The sequence below is a fragment of the Grampus griseus genome, assembly GCF_964374135.1.
Source record: "Grampus griseus genome assembly, chromosome: 3".
NCBI classification, from domain to species: Eukaryota; Metazoa; Chordata; class Mammalia; order Artiodactyla; family Delphinidae; genus Grampus; species Grampus griseus.
In genome coordinates, this window is record NC_139019.1 from 58,778,504 (window position 1) to 58,800,060 (window position 21,557).

A 21,557-nucleotide genomic window follows, 5' to 3' on the forward strand; every position below is an offset into this window, starting at 1 on the left:
ACTCTCACAGCCACAATGACCCCAGCCCAGGTCCTGGGCTGTAGGACACTCCACCCGGCAGATCCCCTATCGTCTTCGCCTAGGCAGCTTCCATGCGTGCGCCCCCACGGCTCTGTGACCAATAGGCAGGCCCTAGTGCTGGGATTCGACTGGCTATTGGTTGGCTAAGCCATGGTGAGAGATGGTGCGGTGCCCGTTCTCAGCACGGGTGAGAGCTGTGGGCGGTTGTTAAGGCGACCGTTCGTGACGTAGCGCCGTCAGGCCGAGCAACCCCCAGATGATTGGCTAGACGATCGGACGATCCTTCCTTATTGGTCACAGGCTCGTCCGGCTCCGAGCGTGCGTAGAAGCAAAGGTTTCTTCCGCTCCGCGTCTTCGTTGACTGGAGGCGCGCGGAGCGCCAGATCCCGGGGACTGTGGCCTCTGGTGAGATAGGGAGGTGAGGAGGGCGGCGGTGGGCGGGAGCGGGTTAGGGTCGTGCAGGTGGCGGTTCTCGAGTTCCGTCCGGCCCTGGAAAGGGGCAGCCGGCACCTCCTGCCGACCCGGGGGGAGCTGCGCTGGCGGCTTTGCCCGGGGTGGCGCCCGGGTCCCGCGGGGACTGCGAGGAGACGTCCTTGACGTGCGGCCGGCCGAGTGGCGGCCCGCATCTATGCCGGGGAGCCCGCGGGCCAAGCTGGGAGCCCGCGGGCCAAGCTGGGCCAGAGGGGCGGGGTGGCGGGCCGGCCTCTTCTGGGCTCCCGTTTCCATCGGTGGACCGGCGGGGCGGCGCCGCGTTCGCTGGCCCTGTCCGAAGTCGGCGGTGCTGGCCAAGCAGTCACGATCGTCGGGGCGGAAAGGGTGCCAGGCAGGGTGATCTCGGAGTCCCCTTAATTCGAGGAATGCTGGTGGGCTGTGGGGCAGCCAGGCCCGCAGGTTGGGGAGGGAACGCGAGAAGGTCTGTCAGGTGTGGGCGTTCACGCCCAGGCTTGCAGTTATCACTGGGCTCACGCCCTGGCGCTGCTGTTCGTCAGCACCTTAAATGCTGCTGACTAACTCAGAGCCGTGAAAGAACCGTGGATCTGCATAGATGCGTCTGGTTATTTCCAGGAGAAACGGGATTGAGAGGATGCAGAGCCCAAGGTAGAGACTTGCCCGAAGACTTCAACGATTCTTCCTCTCCGTCTCCTTCCTCTCCTTCTTTCTTCTTCTCCTTTTTTTTTGTCAGGGGGCGTAGTCTCCTTGGTGCTGATTGCTGATGTCCTTTAGTCCAAACCTTGTAGGTTTTTCGGAATATTTGGTTTTGGTATTTTGATAAGGAAGAACGTACCTTGGAGACTCACAAATAGAACAGTCAGTTTTTGCAGTAGGAGGAGGTTGATGTACTTCATCTTAAATGGTCGTTTGAAATTTTTCAGGTCTTTGAGGACAAGCCTTCTTAGACTTGGTCCTGAAAAGTCATGGGAAACATCTGTTTCCAGGCCGTACTAAGTAATCGTGTAAAATTTTAGCGTCACGCAATGTAGAGAATGTATTTTTTATGTTTGCTTGTGAATTATTTTTTTTCTCCGTGCAATGAAAGACATTTTTTGATTTAGAGGTAATCTAGAAAGGCCCAGAGTGTGACAGACTGGATTGTGAGGGCCTGCTTGGTGGTAGTGTCTTTCCAACTTGTGATAAACTTGGCAGTAAAGACAATGGGAGTTAGTAATATGAAGGCTTAAAAAATGTGCAAAGATTACATCATTAACATGTGAAAACGGTTGTGTGTGTGGCATAAGCATTTCAAGATGAAGTGTGTGCGCACGCATGTGCATGTGCTCTTTTTATTCTTGTATGATCCAGTTTCTAGCCCATGGATAGATTAACACATCTATATCACTATCTATTTAGGTTGACCATATGAAATTGCTGATATTTGACATTTGACCGTTTTTCCCATACAAAAAAATAGCAGTTTCATATGGTTCACTTAATACTTGCCTTTGTTAAGGAACTTTGGAGCTCTAGCTTCATAAGTGAATAAAAAGATATGTGACTTACACAGAGGCACACCATGTCATAGAATTGGGTGTAGAATCCAGGTTTCCTGATTCCAGTGTGAGAATTTTTTTTTTTCCATAGGATACTGGGTTGAGCAGCAGAATTCTCGATCCTGTTGGAATAAAAATGACTCCGTACAAGACATGGTTTATTTATTTGTTGTTTGTTTATTTATTTTTGGCTGCGTTGGGTCTTTGTTGCTACGCATGGGCTTTCTCTACTTGCGGTTGAGCGAGGGCTGCTCTTCGTTGTGGTACGTGGGCTTCTCATTGCGGTGGTTTCTCTTGTTGCAGAGCATAGGCTCTAGGTGCACGGGCTTCAGTAGTTGTGGCTCACGGGCTGAATTCAGTAGTTCTGGCGCACGGGCTTAGTTGCTCCGTGGCATGTGGGATCCTCCTGGACCAGGGCTCGAACCTGTGTCCCCTGCATTGGCAGGCGGATTCTTAACCACTGCGCCACCAGGGAAGTTCCCTACATGGTTCTTGCCTTCAAAGAGACAAAACGTACACAGCAATTAATATGAGAACAATGTAAGATAGTGTATAATCAAATACTGGAATGTGTAGCACAGGAAGAGTGCTGAGTGGGAGGAAAGAATCAGAGTAGGATGCCAAAGCATCTTTTTCTGCAACTGGCCATAGTAGGTGGTTTTTGTAGCATATTGAATTAGAGTTTGGGGATTCAATTTAATTTAAATTATCCATTCTTTTGAATAATCTGTGAAATGTTTGCAGCATACTTCAGTCTGAATAAGCAAGGCATACATTGCCTAACTTGATTTTTTAAACTAAAATTTATTTTTATTGCAGCATGGCCTAAATACTGTACTTTGAATTGGCATGAGCTGTCTATTGCCTGCTAGTGCCACTTGCAACTGCTGATGAAGTTGGAAGATTGGATTCCATGGCATTTAAATGATTTGCAAAAACACAGGGAAATCGAGAGGGTGCTAGTGGGAAATGTGCAATTATAGTTACTTTTGACACACCTTTGTACATTTGGTTACTCATTTTGTATTTCCAAATAGGTGAGGTTCTCTGTGTTTGGAGATGGTTGATGAGATCATGTCACGGTATCACGTGTAAATCTTTTCCGGAATGTTGCAAAGATGACTTTACACCTAGGAAAGAAATGTTCCAGTATTGACAATGCTACCATGAAGCTTTTGAGGGAAAACATAATGTCCCTAATATATAATTATAGATTAATAATGCTAAACCTATTTGTGATCAAATTGGGGTGCCTTCTTGATAGCAGCTCAGATTTTAATTCAACTGAATTAACTTTTTAATAGTGAAGAATACATTTTCTTGTTAAGGGAATATTCTAAATTGAGAGGGCTTGCGGGGAGAGAGTGTTAGAAACTTTGACCTAGTTTCAAAATGTGTTTTTAGTTAATTCATCTTCTGCAACACTGATGCTAGTTGATCCTTTAGACTAGTTTATAGTTTTGTTTTTTTGTTTTTAAATATAAGGAAGTTATGTGATAGAAGGCTGTCATGAAAATCTAGGCTCTTATGAGGCTTTTAGTTGAAATGAAGTAGAGTTCAAATCTAAGATATGATTAATATTCTCCAATACTTTAAGTCCAAGTCCCTGCTAATTTAATAGAAAGTATGTTTGTTATTGTTCATTTTCCAGGATAGTATAGGAAATGTATAGCCTCTCTTCCCAACCCCATCCTCCCTTAATATGTTCTCTGAATGCAGAGAACTGGGGGGCTTGAAGTGGGGGAGTTATATCCATATCTTTAAAAAAGTCATCTTTAGGTCTGTTTCGAGATGTGTCAATAAAATGCATGCTGCTGTAGCTTAAGAATTTATTTTTAATTAGCAGGTATTTGTTGAGCAACTGCTATGTATGAATGCAATGTGCTGGAGGATGAAATGAGCAATAGGCCTCAGGGAGGAAGGTTGAAAAAGCCTGAATAAACACAGGCAGATGCATGCCACATTTATACATTCCAGTGACCCGCCCGCCTTTTAAAATTGAGACCCACAATAAGAAATACATGTTATGTCGGAAGCCAGTACAAACACTCATATGTATAATTTCATGAAACGTAATGTTTCAAAAAATAATATCTACCCATACCACATGCCTTACCCACAGCTTTTTTCTCTTTTTCCTTTTATTTTAAAATATTTGTTCTGACTCATAAACTTGATTTCATGATCTCATCGATCCAGTGAAGGGTTGTGACCTGTGGTTTGGAAACCAGGTATCTATTTGGTGGCCTGGTGTGGCTGAAATGTAGAGAATAGAGAACATTGAGTGATGCAGTGAGAGGTGACGCTTAGTAATTGCTTTGGTTTGTAAAAGCCATCTCTTATTTTCTTTTCCCTAACACTTTAAATAGATTAATGCTTTATTTTCCTTAATTTGGTTCCTTTTTATTTTCTTTCTTCAATAAATGAATCACTTTCTTAATTATTACCATAAATGTGAGATTCATTTGAATTCTTGATAGTCTGTCAATCAGTGGCCTTAAAATTAAATCTTAATTGATTTTTATGGGTAGTTAATATGCTTTATCATAAGCATTAATTTTAGTGTAAGAAGGCTTGCAAGTTCCTATATTAGAGATTAATAACTATACTAGATTTTTTTTTAAACCAGAATATCAAAATTATTATTACTGTTATTTAGCCGGCAAACATGGAAAAGTTTTGCCATGGTAGTCATTAGGTCAAAATAACCCATATTCTGTTGGGAATTTTTCAATGCTGTAGATGTCTACTTTGGCCAGCCATCCTCTTATTCAAGTACTGTTCCAGCATTTTTATTAAATGCTGTTAAAGTTTGGGAAAAGACCTCTGGTGACAGCAACATTGGGAAGTTTATTAAACATTTTGCTAGTGACATATTATGCCATGTGTTTTATGGAATGGAAAAGTCTAATGGACTCCTGCCCTTGAAGAGCTTTATAAACTAAGATAATGGTTTACAGGAGGACACTGAACAAGTAGATTGTTTGGTATTTATCTTTTGCATAACTAGAATGTATAGAATGAAGAGGGTGCTTATATGCATTTTGTGTCAGGGTAATCAAAATAAATGTGAATGGTTGTTTCTCACTTTTGTTTTGTGCTTTATTGCTCTCCTCCTTGCCTCAGATAATAATCGGGCTGAGGTGTTATTTGGTTTGATCTTAAATGCTCTAATTCATACAACTGGTAAGAAAAAGCTGCTTTTAAGTTGTTTGTTAGTGAATAATAGAGGATTTAAGTGTTGTGAGTAAAGAAGTAATAACAGTCCTCTTATTTTAATTTTGTAATTATTTTCCAGAATTATAAGGAATACTGTCAAATAGTTTTATTCTTAATATACAAGACGCTGCATACAAATCAGGGTTTACAATGCACTTTTCCTTAAAATGTTTTCCTAAGAATACAGTGAGCTGTATACTAAGTGTTCATACTTGATATTCCTTCCAGGATCCAAGGATTCTTCAGCTACGATGTTGTCAAGACTCTTCCGAATGCATGGCCTCTTTGTGGCTTCCCATCCCTGGGAAGTCATAGTGGGGACAGTGACACTGACCATCTGTATGATGTCCATGAACATGTTTACTGGTAACGATAAGATCTGTGGTTGGAATTATGAATGTCCAAAGTTTGAAGAGGTTTGTGAGATTAATCTGATTATTGACTAAATACATTTTGAATTTCTAAAGAGTGTCTCCTTTTAGAGACCACATAATCAAAAAAACTTATGAGTAGAATTTTTATTTCAGTATTCATAACTTCCATTTACTTATATAGTATGGAAATGCACTGGAAATACTTCTCTTTTGCTTTTGGTATACAAATGAGTGTAATTGACTTTACTTGAGAAATATAGCTTTCATAAGTGACTAACAGTGAAAAATGATTGGCTTAAACATTAGATTGTTTAAAAATTAGGAGTAAATTTTTGATTTGCATTGTAATATTTTATTTGACTTGTGCCTAAATTTATACTATCATGATGGTATGTAAACTAATGATGCATGCAAAATAAAAATTCTTATTTTTGATTTGGATTTTTCTTTTCTATCTCTCCCAATAGGATGTCTTGAGCAGTGACATCATAATTCTGACAATAACACGATGCATAGCAATCCTGTATATTTACTTCCAGTTCCAGAATTTACGCCAACTTGGATCAAAATATATTTTGGGTATAATTTTATATATTAACCTTTTTGTGTGCTATCAAATTTTTGATTTACTGTGGAAATTTACCTGTTTGTTTAAATCATGTGTGTGGAAATGTGTGTGCTGCATGTATTCAATACTTTTATTTCTTTTTATTCAAGTTAGACGTTCTGCTATTTGAGACTTTAATAATCTGGAGAAAATAGTATTATTTCTCTCAGAATATCGTATGGGACTGTTTGTTATTGTGTGTGTAAAAAAGGCTGAAGTTTTTTCAGTTTGCTGAATTTTGTCATTTTAGGTATTGCTGGACTCTTCACAATTTTCTCAAGTTTTGTATTCAGTACAGTTGTCATTCATTTCTTAGATAAAGAATTGACAGGCTTGAAGTAAGTATTTAAGCATAAATATACTTTCTTTTAAAATATATTGTTAAGAACTGTTCTTCTCTATGATATAAAGCATTATAGTATGTAAATTATCAAAAGTTTATAGAAAATATGGGAAAATTTTTCATGTAATCATTTAGCTAATTTTAATACCTGTTAATGTTTTAGTATATATCCTGTCCCACTTTTTTATACTTAAAGAAAACTTCTGAGATCATACTGTATATACTGCTTTATAACTTTTATGCTTTATAATAGTTTATCAACATCTTTGCATGTCCTTAATGCTAGACTAAATTATTTGTAATAGCTGTCTAGTATTCCCCTATCCTCTAGGTTGGATTGTTAGGTTATTTAATTTCCCCCATTAATAACAACACTGTGATAAATGTCTTTGTAGCTAAATTTTTGTTTGTATTCATAGTCATTTTCTTAGGATACATTCCTAGTAGTGAAACAGTGGCTGTGTAGGTTTTTAGGGCTTTTAAGTGCTGTTATCGCCAATTTGGTCTCTAGAAAGGTTGTTCAGTTTATTCTTCTATAGATAGTAATTAATGAAAAAAGAATTGCATACAGTATACAGGTTTCCCCTGCTATCTGAAAGTACACCTTTCCTATGAAACCTTTTGTAAGTGACGAAGCAGTTGCCTTGGGACACATCTTTGAAGGGATGCACACAATAAATCAAGGTAAAGCACCGTGTTTACAGACACAGTTCAAAGCTATGGCAGCTCGGTGCTGAGATGCTAAGTGTAGTTCCCAGGCAGTGCCGTTCTCTCTGTCTGCTCCAGGTACCCACTGCCTCTGTAACGGTTCCCTGCAAAACAAACACTGAATGCTATTTTCTCTTTTCACCTTTTTTTGTCAAAGTGAAAACCTTGTTTGGATTTCTTTTGGTTAGCAAAAGTGGTTACTATGTAGGTCTTTCATAAAAGAGAAGTGGCGTAAAGCAAACTTTCGAAAAGTGGGGGACACCTGTATTCCTCTTTTTCCCCCATGGTGATTCACAAGGACACATTTTTTTTTTAACTAAGGATGATATTTTGCTATAGAATTATCAGAAGGTGTTTCTGTATAAATATATTTACATTTTTAACATTAAAAATATTCTTAAATATTTTGAGTGACTAATATATTTAGCTTTGAGGATGTCAAAGGGATATAGGTTATACCTTTTGTTCTGCAAAGAGGTAACACATGCGAGAGCTCATACAAGGCATGGGACGAGGGGTGGGGAGGGAGTTTTGTTTTAGGAAGGGACTTTTCGGTAATATTTTTTCTTTTGTTAAATAATACCTGATCATCTTGTTTTCTTTTTTTCTTCCCCCAGTGAAGCTTTGCCCTTCTTCCTACTGCTGATTGACCTTTCCAGAGCAAGTGCACTAGCAAAGTTTGCCCTCAGTTCCAACTCACAGGTATTATTTATAAGACATGAATGTTAGTAGTATCCTTTTTTTCAGATTGTTTACATTAATAGGAAAGATTAATAGAGTTTCTTCACAGTTCAAGATTCAGGAATTGCCTGCAATTTTGTCAAGTCCTAAGACTGGTCTTCCTAGGAGCCCTAGGAACTGTCCCATTTATCTGACAACTCAGTTGTAATTCCACAGCTTCTAGAATTTGGAATCTTCCCTATTTTCCTTTTTGAAGTTTTCAGAACGTAAGGTATTATGTCTTTTGGATAAATTGGAGTATCTACCTAGTGAAACATACCAGAGAACAGACAGGATCTAATGGAAGAATCTCAGGGTAGATTGATTTCTAAACCCCGTGAATTAACACTAGCATTATTTCCCATCTAAAGTTTTATCTTGGTGTTCATTAGTCACTTTAAAGAACGTAACATTTTTAATAACGCTGAGTAACAGTATAAAATATTGTGTACTTCTGCCCTGATTATGTATTTGATGAATATTTATGATCATTTGAGCATTTTGACAAGGATATTTAGGTTTCATAATACTAATATGATCTCAGAAAATTTGCAACTAAGAACTTCTGTCAGTGGTAGCCAAAGGATAAAATGTAGGATTTATGTGGGATTTAAATGGCAGGATTAATGCACCACTTCAAAGGACTCTTCCTAAGAAATATCTCGTTCAGTGGACGGGGAAAGCAGGGCAGTGTACATATTCTTCTTTCTTTAGTCCTCTGTATTATCCTTTGTATCTGGAATGCCTGTTAGTCTTAGCATATTGTGTATTTTATTCTTAATATAGTAAATTAGGTTTAGTAGAAGCCCTTGGATGCGCTAACATTTTTAAAAGTTACTTTGTACCTTACCCTCATGATATGTTTGGTCTGTGTTTTAGGATGAAGTAAGGGAAAACATTGCTCGTGGGATGGCAATTTTAGGTCCCACATTCACCCTTGATGCTCTTGTAGAATGTCTTGTGATTGGAGTTGGTACCATGTCAGGTTTGTAAACAGTTTTTAATATATTTTAAAATGAGTTTGTAGAAGAGAAAAAGGAATATATTAAATTGTATCAATTACTCTTAAATTCTGACTTTTAAAAGTCTGACATTACTCTTAAAATTTTTTAATTGTATGAATATGTGGGTATATCTGATCTGACCTTATGTCTGTCTGCTTTAGCAAAAACTTAGTAGGTTACCGATTTCTTTTTTTTTTTACATTAATTAATTAATTATTTTAAATATTTGGCGGCATTAGGTCTTTGTTGCTGTGGGCGGGCTTTCTCTAGTTGCATTGAGCGGGGGCTACTCTTTGTTGCAGTGCGCGGGCTTCTAATTGCAGTGGTTTCTCTTGTTGCGGAGCAGGGCTCTAGGCACGCGGGCTTCAGTAGTTGTGGCATGTGGACTCAGTAGTTGTGGCTCATGGGCTCTAGAGCACAGGCTCCGTAGTTGTGGCGCACGGTCTTAGTTGCTCTGCAGCGTGTGGGATCTTCCCGGACCAGGGCTTGAACCCATGTCCCCTGCGTTGGCAGGTGGATTCTCAACCACTGCACCACCAGGGAAGTCCCCTGATTTATTTTCACTCTTACTATCTCATCATCTTTTCCTGTGCTCTACTTTTTTGATGACTTTAAGGTGTTTTTATTTGCTTTTTGTTTGGTTTTTAACCAAGATTGTATTCTAGGCTCATTTAGAAAGCATCTTCCAGCCTCCGCTGTTGTCTGGACTAAATTAATGACTTGGTTCCTTGTATTTTAATTGTCATGTAGGAGACAGTGCAAAAGTCAGGAGGTGGACAGATCTAAGTTGGGTCCACCTAACTGAGTGGTTAGGAAGATTTAATCAGACAGTATGCAGTACATCTTAGCACTTAGCCAGCACTGACCTCAACACATGTTTCTTCATCCTTAATTGGATAGTAGAGAATTAGATATTAAATATCAAACACAGGACTCCATTATATAGGACAAAAATTATGGCCTCATATGGAAATTTGTCAGAATGAATATATCATGCTGTTGTCAAGGTTTCCTAATCAACTAAGACTAGATTTTCTGGCTTTCTCATGAGGGTCACACTTAGTTAACTACTATTCTAGTGTATTTCCTGGTGCCTTAGTGCCCACAATAAGGGGTTTCATTCTTTCAGAAGTGTATTATCTAACTTTTAAGAGAGTAGTTAGTTGCTATTATTAGTTGAGGTCTGTTCACTAGATAGTATGTTAAATATATATAATGTTTCTGCTAACTTTCTGAGGGTAAATTTATTATTTATTCAGTTATTTTACCTGTCATTCAAAGTTTATTTAGCAAAGATTTTTTAAAATTATTTTTTTAAATGTACATTTCTTAAAATTTATTTTTTGGGTATAGTTTTGAGTATTGACAAAGATGTAGTCATGTAACTGCCACCACAGTCAAGAAAAAATGTTTTTGATCAGGTGAAAATAAACCTATGTGATTTTATACAAGCCAAACAGTATGTAAGAAGATGAGAGGATTAGCTAGGAACTGGTAGTGGGCTTTGAAACTGATGTGGAAAGCAGTGGAGACTGATGTGGAAAGTAGGGTGATGAGTTTGGTCATAAGTCAGAGCAGTGGACAAAGAAAGTGATTAGATTTGATATTGGAAAACCCAGCTAGGAGGCATTTACAGCCATACAGAAATGGTAAAATTAGGGATTTGGCTTAGGGTAGAATAAAAGGACAGATTTAACACATACTAACTAGGAAAGTAAACCTTTGGAAAGCCAGTAAAAAAATTTTAAAAAGTCTTTACTTCTTGGAACTTGTAGATTGGTGCTTCCTCCTTGTAGTAAAAAAGTGGCACAAAGAGGCTGCGCCACTGGGACAGAGTAAGGAAGAATGCCTGAAGAACCTATGACGACAGTAGTTACTGTTGTACAAAGGGAAAGAGTAGGTAGCCAGGTGGTAAAAAGCAATGGTCAATATGGGTTTGATAGTCTCAAGTTTGAAAAGATTACATTTGGCTACTTTTTAAATATAGGTTGTTCATAATGCTTTTGTCATTGTAATTTTGTATTCTCTTGAATTTCTGCATTTGAGGGTAATAGCTATAGAATTTTTAGAAAATACAATGTATGCTTTTTTTCTATTATTTAGTCAAATGATCTATTACGATTCAGAAAATAAAATACAACATTGAGGGGTTTTTTGTATTACTCTAGTTAGCAGTCTTTATGGGAGAAGGGAATCAATTTTTATATGTATTTCAAAACATTTTTATATTTAATGTGAATAACATCAGAAATACGTTTTATATTTTATATTCAAGTTTATTTGTAAAGAGAGGGAGTAGGATTTGGTAATCTAATCTTTCCCCAGCTCTGTTCCCTTCTATTTGAGAAGATTACCAAGTGATACTGCAAGCATTTTGTAATGGAACATTTGTTAACTTTGGATCTTGGGTTGCCTTTTTGCATTATATCATTTTTCAAACAGATCAATGAAATGAACCAAAATTGTAAGAACATCAGTAGACACCACAGAGGTTATATTGAAAACAGAGCTGAGTAGTACACATAAAATACTTATTATGATACTATATCAGGAATGGTATAACTGGCAGTGTGTTTTTTACAAAAAGTCCTTGGTCCACAGGTGAATTGCTTTTGTGGTGATGAGTGGGATTGGATCAGTAGTATAATGGGGTGGGAGGAGTTTGCTCCATTAGAGTTGACTGTCCTTGATATCCTGTCTCAAAACAGAGGACACCATTTGATCAAAGGGGATGATCAGACGGATATTAAACGCTACCGTGCCTGGCATTGTGACGTTGGGGACATGGGAGAAGCCAAGGTCGCTGCCCTCGAGGAAGTTATCCTCTGTGTACTCAGGCTTCACAGCACCTCTGAGTTTCTAATTCTTTTTCCAGTAGATGACAAAGAGCTTAATATACTAATACTTCCACGTATTTGTCTACCTATAGGAAGAGTCCTTGTGATGTATGCAGCATCAGAAATACACATACTGCTTTACTAGCTGATGCATTTAATTTTTCTCTAACCAGGGGTGCGTCAACTTGAAATTATGTGCTGCTTTGGCTGCATGTCAGTTCTCGCCAACTACTTCGTGTTCATGACTTTCTTCCCAGCGTGTGTGTCCTTGGTTTTAGAGGTAAGAGCAGTTCTTACTTATATTAGTAGAAGAGTAATATTTTTCATATTAGTTCACCTAAAGAATATTAGCACCTTCTAACGTAGTGCTCACTTACTTTGTAGCTTTCTCGGGAAAGCCGCGAGGGTCGTCCAATTTGGCAGCTCAGCCATTTTGCCCGAGTTTTAGAAGAAGAAGAAAATAAACCAAATCCTGTTACTCAGAGGGTTAAGATGATTATGGTAATTATACAGTTTTATTCTTCTTTCATTATTTTTAGTTCCAGTATCATATTCTGCTTTTCAATTTTTTTTCCTTCTTGTTGTCTTTGTGCAATTTTTGGCTCTTTCACTGATGTTCCTCTTCCCTTTTTTTTTCCTTTTTCTATCTTTTTTTCTCATTTCTTTGAGGCCCCTGGTTTTCTCTCTGCCCTAAATAGATTTTTCAAGTTCTTCCACTTTATCTGTCTTTGAAAATCTGTTCTTTTTTTGGGAATGTTTTCAGCCGTTCAATGGGGCCATTGCTTTAGTCAGTCACATAGCAAGCCTGGGTCTTTCTTTTCATGGTAAGGGAGGCCATGGGAGGATGGTAGTGTTTAATTATCCAGTTGCACAGGATGAGTTTAGGTTCCATTGATATGCAGAGGATACATGATTTTTACATTTTTATTTCAGTCTCTAGGCTTAGTTCTTGTTCACGCTCACAGTCGCTGGATAGCCGATCCTTCTCCAGCAGACAATTCTAAGGTTTCTTTAGGATTGGATGAAAATGTGTCGAAGAGAATTGAACCAAGTGTTTCCCTATGGCAGTTTTATCTCTCTAAGTAAGTTCCCTGAGCCCTACTTTGTTGTCTATGAATCATAGCACTCTATGCTACTGAGAATTTAGGTGTGCCTTTTGTATTTGAGTAATAACATTTTAATTTGCTTTCTTTTATTCAGAATGATCAGCATGGATATTGAACAAGTTATTACCCTAAGTTTAGCTCTCCTTCTGGCTGTCAAGTATATCTTCTTTGAACAAGCAGAGACAGAATCTACACTCTCGTTAAAAAACCCTATCACATCTCCTGTAGTGACCCAAAAGAAAGTCGCAGACGATTGTTGTAGACGTGACCCTACACTGGTCAGAAATGACCAGAAATTCCATGCAGCGGAGGAGGAGGCCAGGATAAACAGAGAAAGAAAAGGTGATTTCTTATTCTCTTCATTTTCCATTCTTCCACTGTTGATTTGTCAAGAAGTCGAGTCATTTTTAAAAGTTCAGTGTTGTGAGATTTCTTTTGATCTCTTGAACAGTTGAGGTTATAAAACCCTTAGTGGCAGAAACTGACACCTCAAACAGAGCTACATTTGTGGTTGGTAACTCCTCCTTACTCGATACTTCACTGGAACTAGAGACACAGGAACCTGAAATTGAACTTCCCATGGAGCCGCGGCCTAATGAAGAATGTCTGCAGATACTTGGGAATGCAGAGGTGAGAAAATAAAACAAACTCAAGCTGGTATCTTTCTTAAGAAAAGGAGCTTTTTTATTAAAGGAAGGAAGGAAGTTATAGCTACTGAGTACCTAAGTTCTGGGCACACTGTTGCATGGTTTACAGGTACTGGTCTTATTTATTTATTCCCTACAACCTTGTAAGATAGGTGGAATTTTCTCCATTTTTCAGATGAGAAAATGTAAGCTCCAGGAGGGTTAATTAAGTATGTCCCAAAGTAAAACATCTAGGAAATGGTAAAGCTAGGATCAAGAGTCCAACATTTACTGACTCAAGTGTCACAGTGCTCTTTCTACTTTATTACTGTTTATTAAAGAGATGAGCAACTGCTGTATTCTCATATGTGTTAAGGCCTAGGAAAGTTTTCACACAGAAATGAACTTCAGAGAAAGAAGAAAGGTTTTGGGGGCTTTTTGTTTGGTTTGGTTTTTTAAAGTAAGCTTGATGCTCCTGAGGAGGCTTATTTTCTTTCTGATGTTTGAACAGGATGTCCTGCCTACAGTCTGCTCATGAGTTAGCGTGACTATTGTGTTCTATCCGTATCTGCTTACTCTGGTTCATTCCTAATTTATGTGCATATGAGTGAGAACAGATTGTGTTTTTCTTCATCAGTTTCCTTTCCCTCATTCTTATTAACATGTGTACCAGTATCTCAACTGTCATGCTGTATTACAAAACTTATAGGGTGGGTGTCAGCATCTTAATTGGAATTTTTTTTTTCTATGAACATCACTTGAACAATTTAGTGTTTTTGGTTTAACATTTGTTTAGTTTTCACATTTTTATAAAGAATTTGTCTTTATTTTGATGGTCTTATTTCTACTTAAATCATCTCCTTCTTTAGAACTTCAAATTCCTTTGGGTTCTTAAAGTACTTGTGTTTTAGTTCTATGGAGAGCACTGTTTGTATTAAATGGTCTATTTATTATGAAGAGTATGAAGTATGGTTCTTCAAGTCTTTTTTCATTTCCCTCTATCCAACCCCCTTCTATTTTTTCCCCATTTCTTTAGAAAGGTGCAAAATTCCTTAGTGATGCTGAGATCATCCAATTAGTCAATGCTAAGCATATCCCAGCTTACAAATTGGAAACTCTGATGGAAACCTATGAACGAGGTGTATCTATTCGTCGACAGTTACTTTCCAGAAAACTTCCAGAGCCTTCTTCTCTCCAGTATCTGCCCTACAGGGACTATAACTACTCCTTGGTATGTTATTTTCTTGATTTGAGCAGCTTTGCTTTGTAGCTTTAGTTTTTCAGTCTTTTTCTTGACTTGTCTTTTATACATACATAGTTTTATAAAACATCTTCCTTTTTACCTCATTTTACTGTAATTTTGTATTCTGCTTATGATATAGGTCATCAAAATTAAAAAATATTTTTCCTGTTTTTATTTATAGTCATTACTCAAGACTTTTAAAGAGTAAATAAAAAACTTGGTTGAAAAATACACTAAAGCATTAAGTTTGAAGAAAGTTATTAATGACAAGGGCTGGGTATTTGCTATATAGATTTTCACTTGGTGCCTGACTTTACCTTTTAGGTGATGGGAGCTTGCTGTGAGAATGTTATCGGTTATATGCCCATCCCTGTTGGAGTGGCAGGACCTCTGTGCCTGGATAAAAAAGAATTTCAGGTTCCAATGGCAACAACAGAAGGTTGTCTTGTGGCCAGTACTAATAGAGGCTGCAGAGCAATAGGTGTAAGTTGGCATTTATATATTTGCCTGTTTTAAGATACACTCTAGGCAGTGAGAAAAAATTTGGGGACAATCAAGGACACCTTTTGGGACAAGCAGAACTGTTTTCAGGATTAACATGCTTTTGTAACATACTCTTCATAGCTTGGTGGAGGTGCCAGCAGCCGAATCCTTGCAGACGGGATCACTCGTGGCCCAGTGGTGCGTTTTCCCCGTGCTTGTGACTCTGCAGAAGTGAAGGCCTGGCTCGAGACACCTGAAGGGTTCACAGTGATAAAGGAGGCATTCGACAGCACCAGCAGGTGTGTGGGGGGCTTATATGTGCATTTATGTTTATTTCAGAACCAGTGCCATCTTCTAGGATGGCTAAACATAACTGTTAACGTATTGACTGCCTAAGGTGATGTAATAAAATATCAACTTTCAATCCATTCTTTCAAAATAAGTAATATTAATGCTTGGTTGGGATGGGGGGAGCAGAATGTTGATACAAATGAATATCTCCATAAAGGTTAATTAGAAAGAAATAGCGTGAGCTTGCAAGTTTGTGTGTTGGTTTTATAAGGCTCACTTTGATTAGGCTATTACTTTGCCCTACAAGAGTTTTGACCAAAACTTGCCCTAGGGCAGAATTGCCTGAGAAAAAGATTTTCCAAGCAGGATAGAGGTAAATATTAGTATAGCAGATATACTTTGAATACAAAAAATTAAATTTATAAAGAAGTATAATCAATACAAATGATAACCCCACTATAGTTCAAGCTTATATGCTTGCTTTCATTTGAACTTTTAAAGTTTATTTATGATGACATGACTTTCTGCAGCCCTTCCTTCTTACAGCATGTAAGAATGAGACAGAGTTGAAGTAGTATTCTAATATAATGTTTAATTAAAGAAGGTACATTTAATATGTAGTCTCCATGAGTTTTCTCTTATGTGTAAAATGAACCAACTAAGGTAGACTTTAAGATAACTTCCATTTCCTTAAAAAAGTAAAAAATAAAGTCTTTGCTTCTTTTATTTACAGATTTGCACGTCTACAGAAACTTCAGATGAGTGTTGCTGGACGCAACCTTTACATCCGTTTCCAGTCGAAGTCAGGTGATGCCATGGGGATGAACATGATTTCAAAGGTGAGCATGGATGGACTATATGAGAACTTGCAGGAGTGACTGTCCCTGGAGGGGGGGAACAGACTTGCTCTTTACTTTATTCCCTCTATTCCCTCCTGTACTTTTGAATTTTGTACCATGTACACATACTACTTACTCAAAGAGTTAACTGATTGAAAGATTTTTATTGAAAGGTAAATACTGATTCATGTAACTCATGTTATATAAAGCAGGCATTTGTTGATTGGTGGTGTTTGTATTTGATATATTTAGACTTAACATTGTACATGTTCTGGGTCTACTCAGAAGGGCTGGGAGGAATCTGGGGATTTGTTCTTCAAAACTTTCTTAAACCTGAAAGCTGACCTCTTCTAGAGGCTTCAAGACATATTTAAGCAGCCAAGTTCATGTGTGTATAGTTCCTTTAATTATCTCCTTAGAAGGTTGTGTATAGCTTAAATTTTATTCTACTGATATTTGTTGTTTATCAGATAGAAATGTAAAATGTTAAAGTCAATTAGCTAGGCTAATTGTGCTTTACCTGTTATAAGGACTATTCAGAAAGAGAGTATAGTGACTAAATACATACGCTTTAAAATTTTCCAATAAATAGTATAGCAGTTCCTGAAAAAAATAAAAATAGAATTACAAGCAGGATCTCAAAAAGACGTTCGTATAGCCATGTTCATAGCAGCATTCACAATAGCCAAAAGCTAGAAGCAGCCCAAGTGTCCATCAGCAGATGAATGGATAAATAAAGTGTAGTATGTACATACAGTGGAATGTTATTCAACCCTAACAAGAAAGGAAATTCTGACACATGCTAAATATGGATGATCCTTGAGGTTCACTTACGAAGTGAAATAGTCTGGTCACAGAAAGACAAATACTGTATGATTCCCACTTAAGAGTTCCCTAGATTAGTTAAATTCATAGGGACTGAAAGAAGGGTGGTTACCAGGGGCTAAGTGGAATGAGGAGTTTAATGGGTATAGAGTTTCAGTTTTGCAAGACAAAGAGTTCTGGAGATTCCTTACACACAATGTGAATGTACTTAACACTACTGAACTATACACTTGAAAATAGTTAAGATGGTGAATTCTATGTTTTGTGTATTTTACCACAATTAAAAAAAAAAACACTTAAATTGCCAATAAGTGTGTTTTGTGTTTTTGAAGTGTGAGTTAATTGAATTAATTTAACTTAATTGGAAGTCATTGGAAGGCTTGTTTACATTTTATGTAAATCCTAATGACTTTCCGTTAACAACAAGATTTACTTTAATGTCTGACTTCTCTTTACAGGCTCGGTAACTTGGGCCTTTGGGTAACAATTTAATAACTAGAAGAGGGAATTTATTACATGTTGATGGTGGATTGAGTACTCACTCCCCAGTGACATGAATACAGTATTATATTCTCAATGAGTTTTTTTTAATATTCTCATTATATTCTCATCATCCTATTCATCAATGACTATAAAGAACTCCATTTTCATATCTAAAAACGTATTAGGAAAAGATTATTATAGTTCTTATATTTAGAAGTGTTAGTATTATTAGATACAAATAAAGCCTCTGATTTATAAATAACTGTTCTAATACAGTTTTTGCTGTTGCTGTTTGTTTGTTTGTTTCTGGCTAATAGGGTACAGAGAAAGCACTTTCAAAGCTTCATGAGTATTTCCCTGAAATGCAGATTCTGGCAGTTAGTGGTAACTACTGTACTGACAAGAAACCTGCTGCTATAAATTGGATAGAGGGAAGAGGAAAGTCTGTTGTTTGTGAAGCTGTAATTCCAGCCAAGGTTGTCAGAGAAGTGAGTGATTGGATGACTTTTATTTTGTTAATCTTTCATTGGATTACAAAATTGGGAAAAGTAATATTAAGGGTTAAGTAAACTTGAATATACGGGTGTGTTTTATCTTATCTCACCCATCTGCCTGTGGGTGGCATTCACGGAACAGACCTTACTGATAATCTTCTTATTGAGGATGGGGCTTACATGGGGCCACGTCTACACTCCCTTGTTTTCTGGAGGTACAGAAAGTAGATCTGGGTAACCCACTCCTGAATCTTCTGGGGGAAGATGTAAGATGTGCACCACTCTGTTTTCTAGGTATTAAAGACTACTACAGAGGCTATGATTGAGGTCAACATTAATAAAAATCTGGTGGGCTCTGCCATGGCTGGGAGCATCGGTGGCTTCAATGCCCACGCAGCAAACATTGTAACTGCCATCTACATTGCCTGTGGACAGGTGAGGGCGCCAGCCTCCACCTTTCTTGTCTTGCGTTGTTCTAAGTGAGATAAGTTTTATATTTTTTCCTTTCTGTTTCTTTAAGGATGCAGCACAGAATGTTGGTAGTTCAAACTGTATTACTTTAATAGAAGCAAGTGGTCCCACAAATGAAGACTTGTATATCAGCTGCACCATGCCATCTATAGAAATAGGGACTGTGGGTGGTGGGACTAACCTGCTCCCTCAGCAAGCATGTCTGCAGGTAAGACACATGGGGCACAGGCTCCAGTGACCTCAAGCCCAGTTCCGACTCGTTGGGATTCTTTGTGTTTCTACCTGATACCACATATCGCTCCCCTCTCTATTTTAGCCGGTCTTTTCATTCGTTTCCCACCGGCCTAATCCAGTGTGTCCAAGTAAAGCATGTTCAGGCACAGGCTTAGTAAATTGAGAAAGTAGATTAAGAGAGCAAATGATTGTTCATCTGCTCTGAGTAAGTGCACTTCCAGCCAGGCTGTGGATGTTAGGTTCACTGTGGTGTATTCCATTGTTAGTACTGGCTGTCAGATCTTGGAAATGTAGTACTTCCACTGGAGCCTGGTTCTATTCTAATGCCATTGTAGTTGCCCTCATTTTAATTGATTGAATAGGAAGTTGTTGCCATGCCTTGAAGGGTGAGTCCTGCTGTATCTGTCCCTGGCTGCAGATGCTAGGTGTTCAGGGAGCGTGTAAAGACAATCCTGGGGAAAACGCCCGGCAGCTTGCCCGAATTGTGTGCGGTACAGTGATGGCTGGAGAATTGTCTCTGCTGGCAGCATTGGCAGCAGGACATCTTGTCAGAAGTCACATGATCCACAACAGGTAAGACTTAAAGATTTGTTTAATATGTTTTCCCTATACTTAAAATATGCAGTAGAAAAACCTACTTCTCAGATACAAGTCCTAACTTAAAATTTTGCGTTCCTGATATTTTGTATATCTCTCCTTTGTCTTTTTCTGCTGTAGGTCAAAGATAAATTTACAAGACTTCCAAGGAACTTGCACTAAGAAGGCAGCTTGAATAGCCCGACAGTTCAGAACTGAAACACAGGCGTTGGGTTCTAAAGGACTAACATAAAATCTGTGAATTAAAAAAGCTCGATGCAGTGTCTTGTTGAGGATGAATAGACATGATCAGTGAGACGACTGCTTGGTTTTTGGCTCTTTCAGAAAGTCTGAGGTTCTTCTTTCCATGCAGAGTTCTCAGATCTGAGAAGTTTACATGCTTTACATGCTGTGCTCTTTGGAAAGATCTCAACGTGGATATTATGCCTTTATAGTATCACAGATGGTAAGCTACAGCACACTTCTGAAAGAGAATACAGCTGGAAAAACAAGTTTTCTTTTGATAAAATTCTTGGAGTTCATGGTGATCAGTGTGAGATTAAACCCTCCTCCTGTCCACACCCGCCCTAGCCCCAATCCTGGGTTGAAAATGGATTTTTAAATTATACTATAGCTGACAAAACTCCTGATTTCATAGTTAATTTATTAAGTCTGGGTTGTAGACCTTTAAAAAAAATAAGAGCTAAGTTTATTTTTTGTAAACGAATACTTCATTTGGTGCTGGTCTATTTTGATTTTTGGAGGTGATAGGCAACATGATTCTTCAGAAGGGGACCTGCTTTCTTCAGAGGAAGAATTACTCTTATTCCCAAATTACAGAATAATGTGCTAAGCAGTGCTAAACAGTTCTCTTTCAAGAAAAAAAATCACTGCATTTATCTCTGCAGGCTATTTGTTCAGAGAGGACTCTTGTCTAAATATAAATGTTTGTCTAGATTGGCTATAACATATCTTTCAGCATATAAGCCTTTAAGAAACAGAGTTTTGTGCTTTTTATGAAAGATGCAAGAGCTCTTAATATTGCTTAGACAAAGGTGACTCTGTTTATCAATGACATACAAGTCTGTGACCTCTCTTAGAACTCAGGGGGTAGAAAACACAAGTTTGGAAGAAAATTACCATTTCTTGAAGCCAAGTTTAATTTCTTAAAAGACACTTAAATTTATTTAGCTGAAAAATCTAGGTAGTTTTTTGTAAAGAACTGTACCAAATTTGTATATGTTGTAATAAAGCTTCTTGTGCTAGGAGTTTATTGAAAGCGTTCAAGAAATAAACAAAAATCACCCGATATACTGGTAAAACATTCTAAGCTTGGGCCAGAGAAGGCAGTGTTTTTTAATGTTGTCCAGGAAAGCCTGGCTTGCTTGTTGAGCCTAATGAAGGGGAAGGTCAGCTTTCAGAGCCAGTGAAGGTGCTGTGTGAATGGCCGTGGAGGGAGTGTCCCTTGTCCTGTGGCCAGGAGGTTGGTGACTGAAACATCCACACAGGGCTCTTTGATGGACCCATAAAATCTTCCTCAGGGGGTCAGCAGAGTTGTTGAATCTTAATTTTTTTTTTTTAATGTACAACTTTTGTATAAATAATAAAGAACTCCTTATTTTGTATTACATCTAATGCTTCAAGTGTTGGTCTTGGAAAGCTGATGGCTCATGTAGAAGATGGACTCTGAGAAACATTCCAGTAATGCCGTGGCAGTACAGAGAGCCTCTGAGTGATTGTGTCTGCATTGTTGGGGAAGATTGACAATTTCTGTTTTATGTAAAGTTTAAATTGCTTCTGTTGTGACTTTTCATCCAGTGACTTTTTATCTGAATTTTTCATGGAAGTGGCAGTGAGAAATATTTTGAGTCTTCATTTTGGTGACTGTAACCAATATCTTGCTAAACTAATGTTTTGTACAGTTACTAAATTGTATACATTTTGTTATACTTTTTCCCCCAGTTCCAGTAAATTATGAAAAGGAGGTTAATACTGATAAGTGTAATCAGTAACCTTTTTTGTTTGGATTAACCATAGGCCTGCCTGAGACCTGGAAGCTTTAAAG

At 38.0% G+C, this 21,557-nt stretch overlaps 1 protein-coding gene across 1 annotated transcript; it reads left to right on the plus strand.

Moving 5' to 3' along the window:
* The first annotated feature begins 377 nt into the window (after positions 1-377).
* On the plus strand, positions 378-21,116 carry HMGCR (3-hydroxy-3-methylglutaryl-CoA reductase). Its single transcript, XM_082652310.1, has 20 exons — positions 378-426; positions 5,457-5,644; positions 6,070-6,181; positions 6,460-6,547; positions 7,878-7,962; positions 8,860-8,965; positions 11,995-12,101; positions 12,206-12,322; positions 12,755-12,903; positions 13,022-13,269; positions 13,379-13,557; positions 14,590-14,784; positions 15,121-15,279; positions 15,421-15,578; positions 16,304-16,409; positions 18,035-18,205; positions 18,506-18,646; positions 18,732-18,890; positions 19,335-19,489; positions 19,634-21,116. Exons 2-20 carry the CDS (start codon positions 5,480-5,482, stop codon positions 19,686-19,688), a joined length of 2,655 nt encoding a protein of 884 aa, XP_082508436.1. The 5' UTR covers positions 378-426; positions 5,457-5,479; the 3' UTR covers positions 19,689-21,116.
* The last annotated feature ends 441 nt before the right edge of the window (positions 21,117-21,557 follow it).

Coding starts and splice junctions, on each gene's coding strand:
- HMGCR (XM_082652310.1), top strand. CDS start 5,480: ATGTTGTCAAGACTCTTCCGAATGCATGGCCTCTTTGTGGCTTCCCAT. Junction 13,558..14,589: donor AGATACTTGGGAATGCAGAG/GTGAGAAAATAA, acceptor CCATTTCTTTAG/AAAGGTGCAAAATTCCTTAG. Junction 18,647..18,731: donor TCTACATTGCCTGTGGACAG/GTGAGGGCGCCA, acceptor TGTTTCTTTAAG/GATGCAGCACAGAATGTTGG.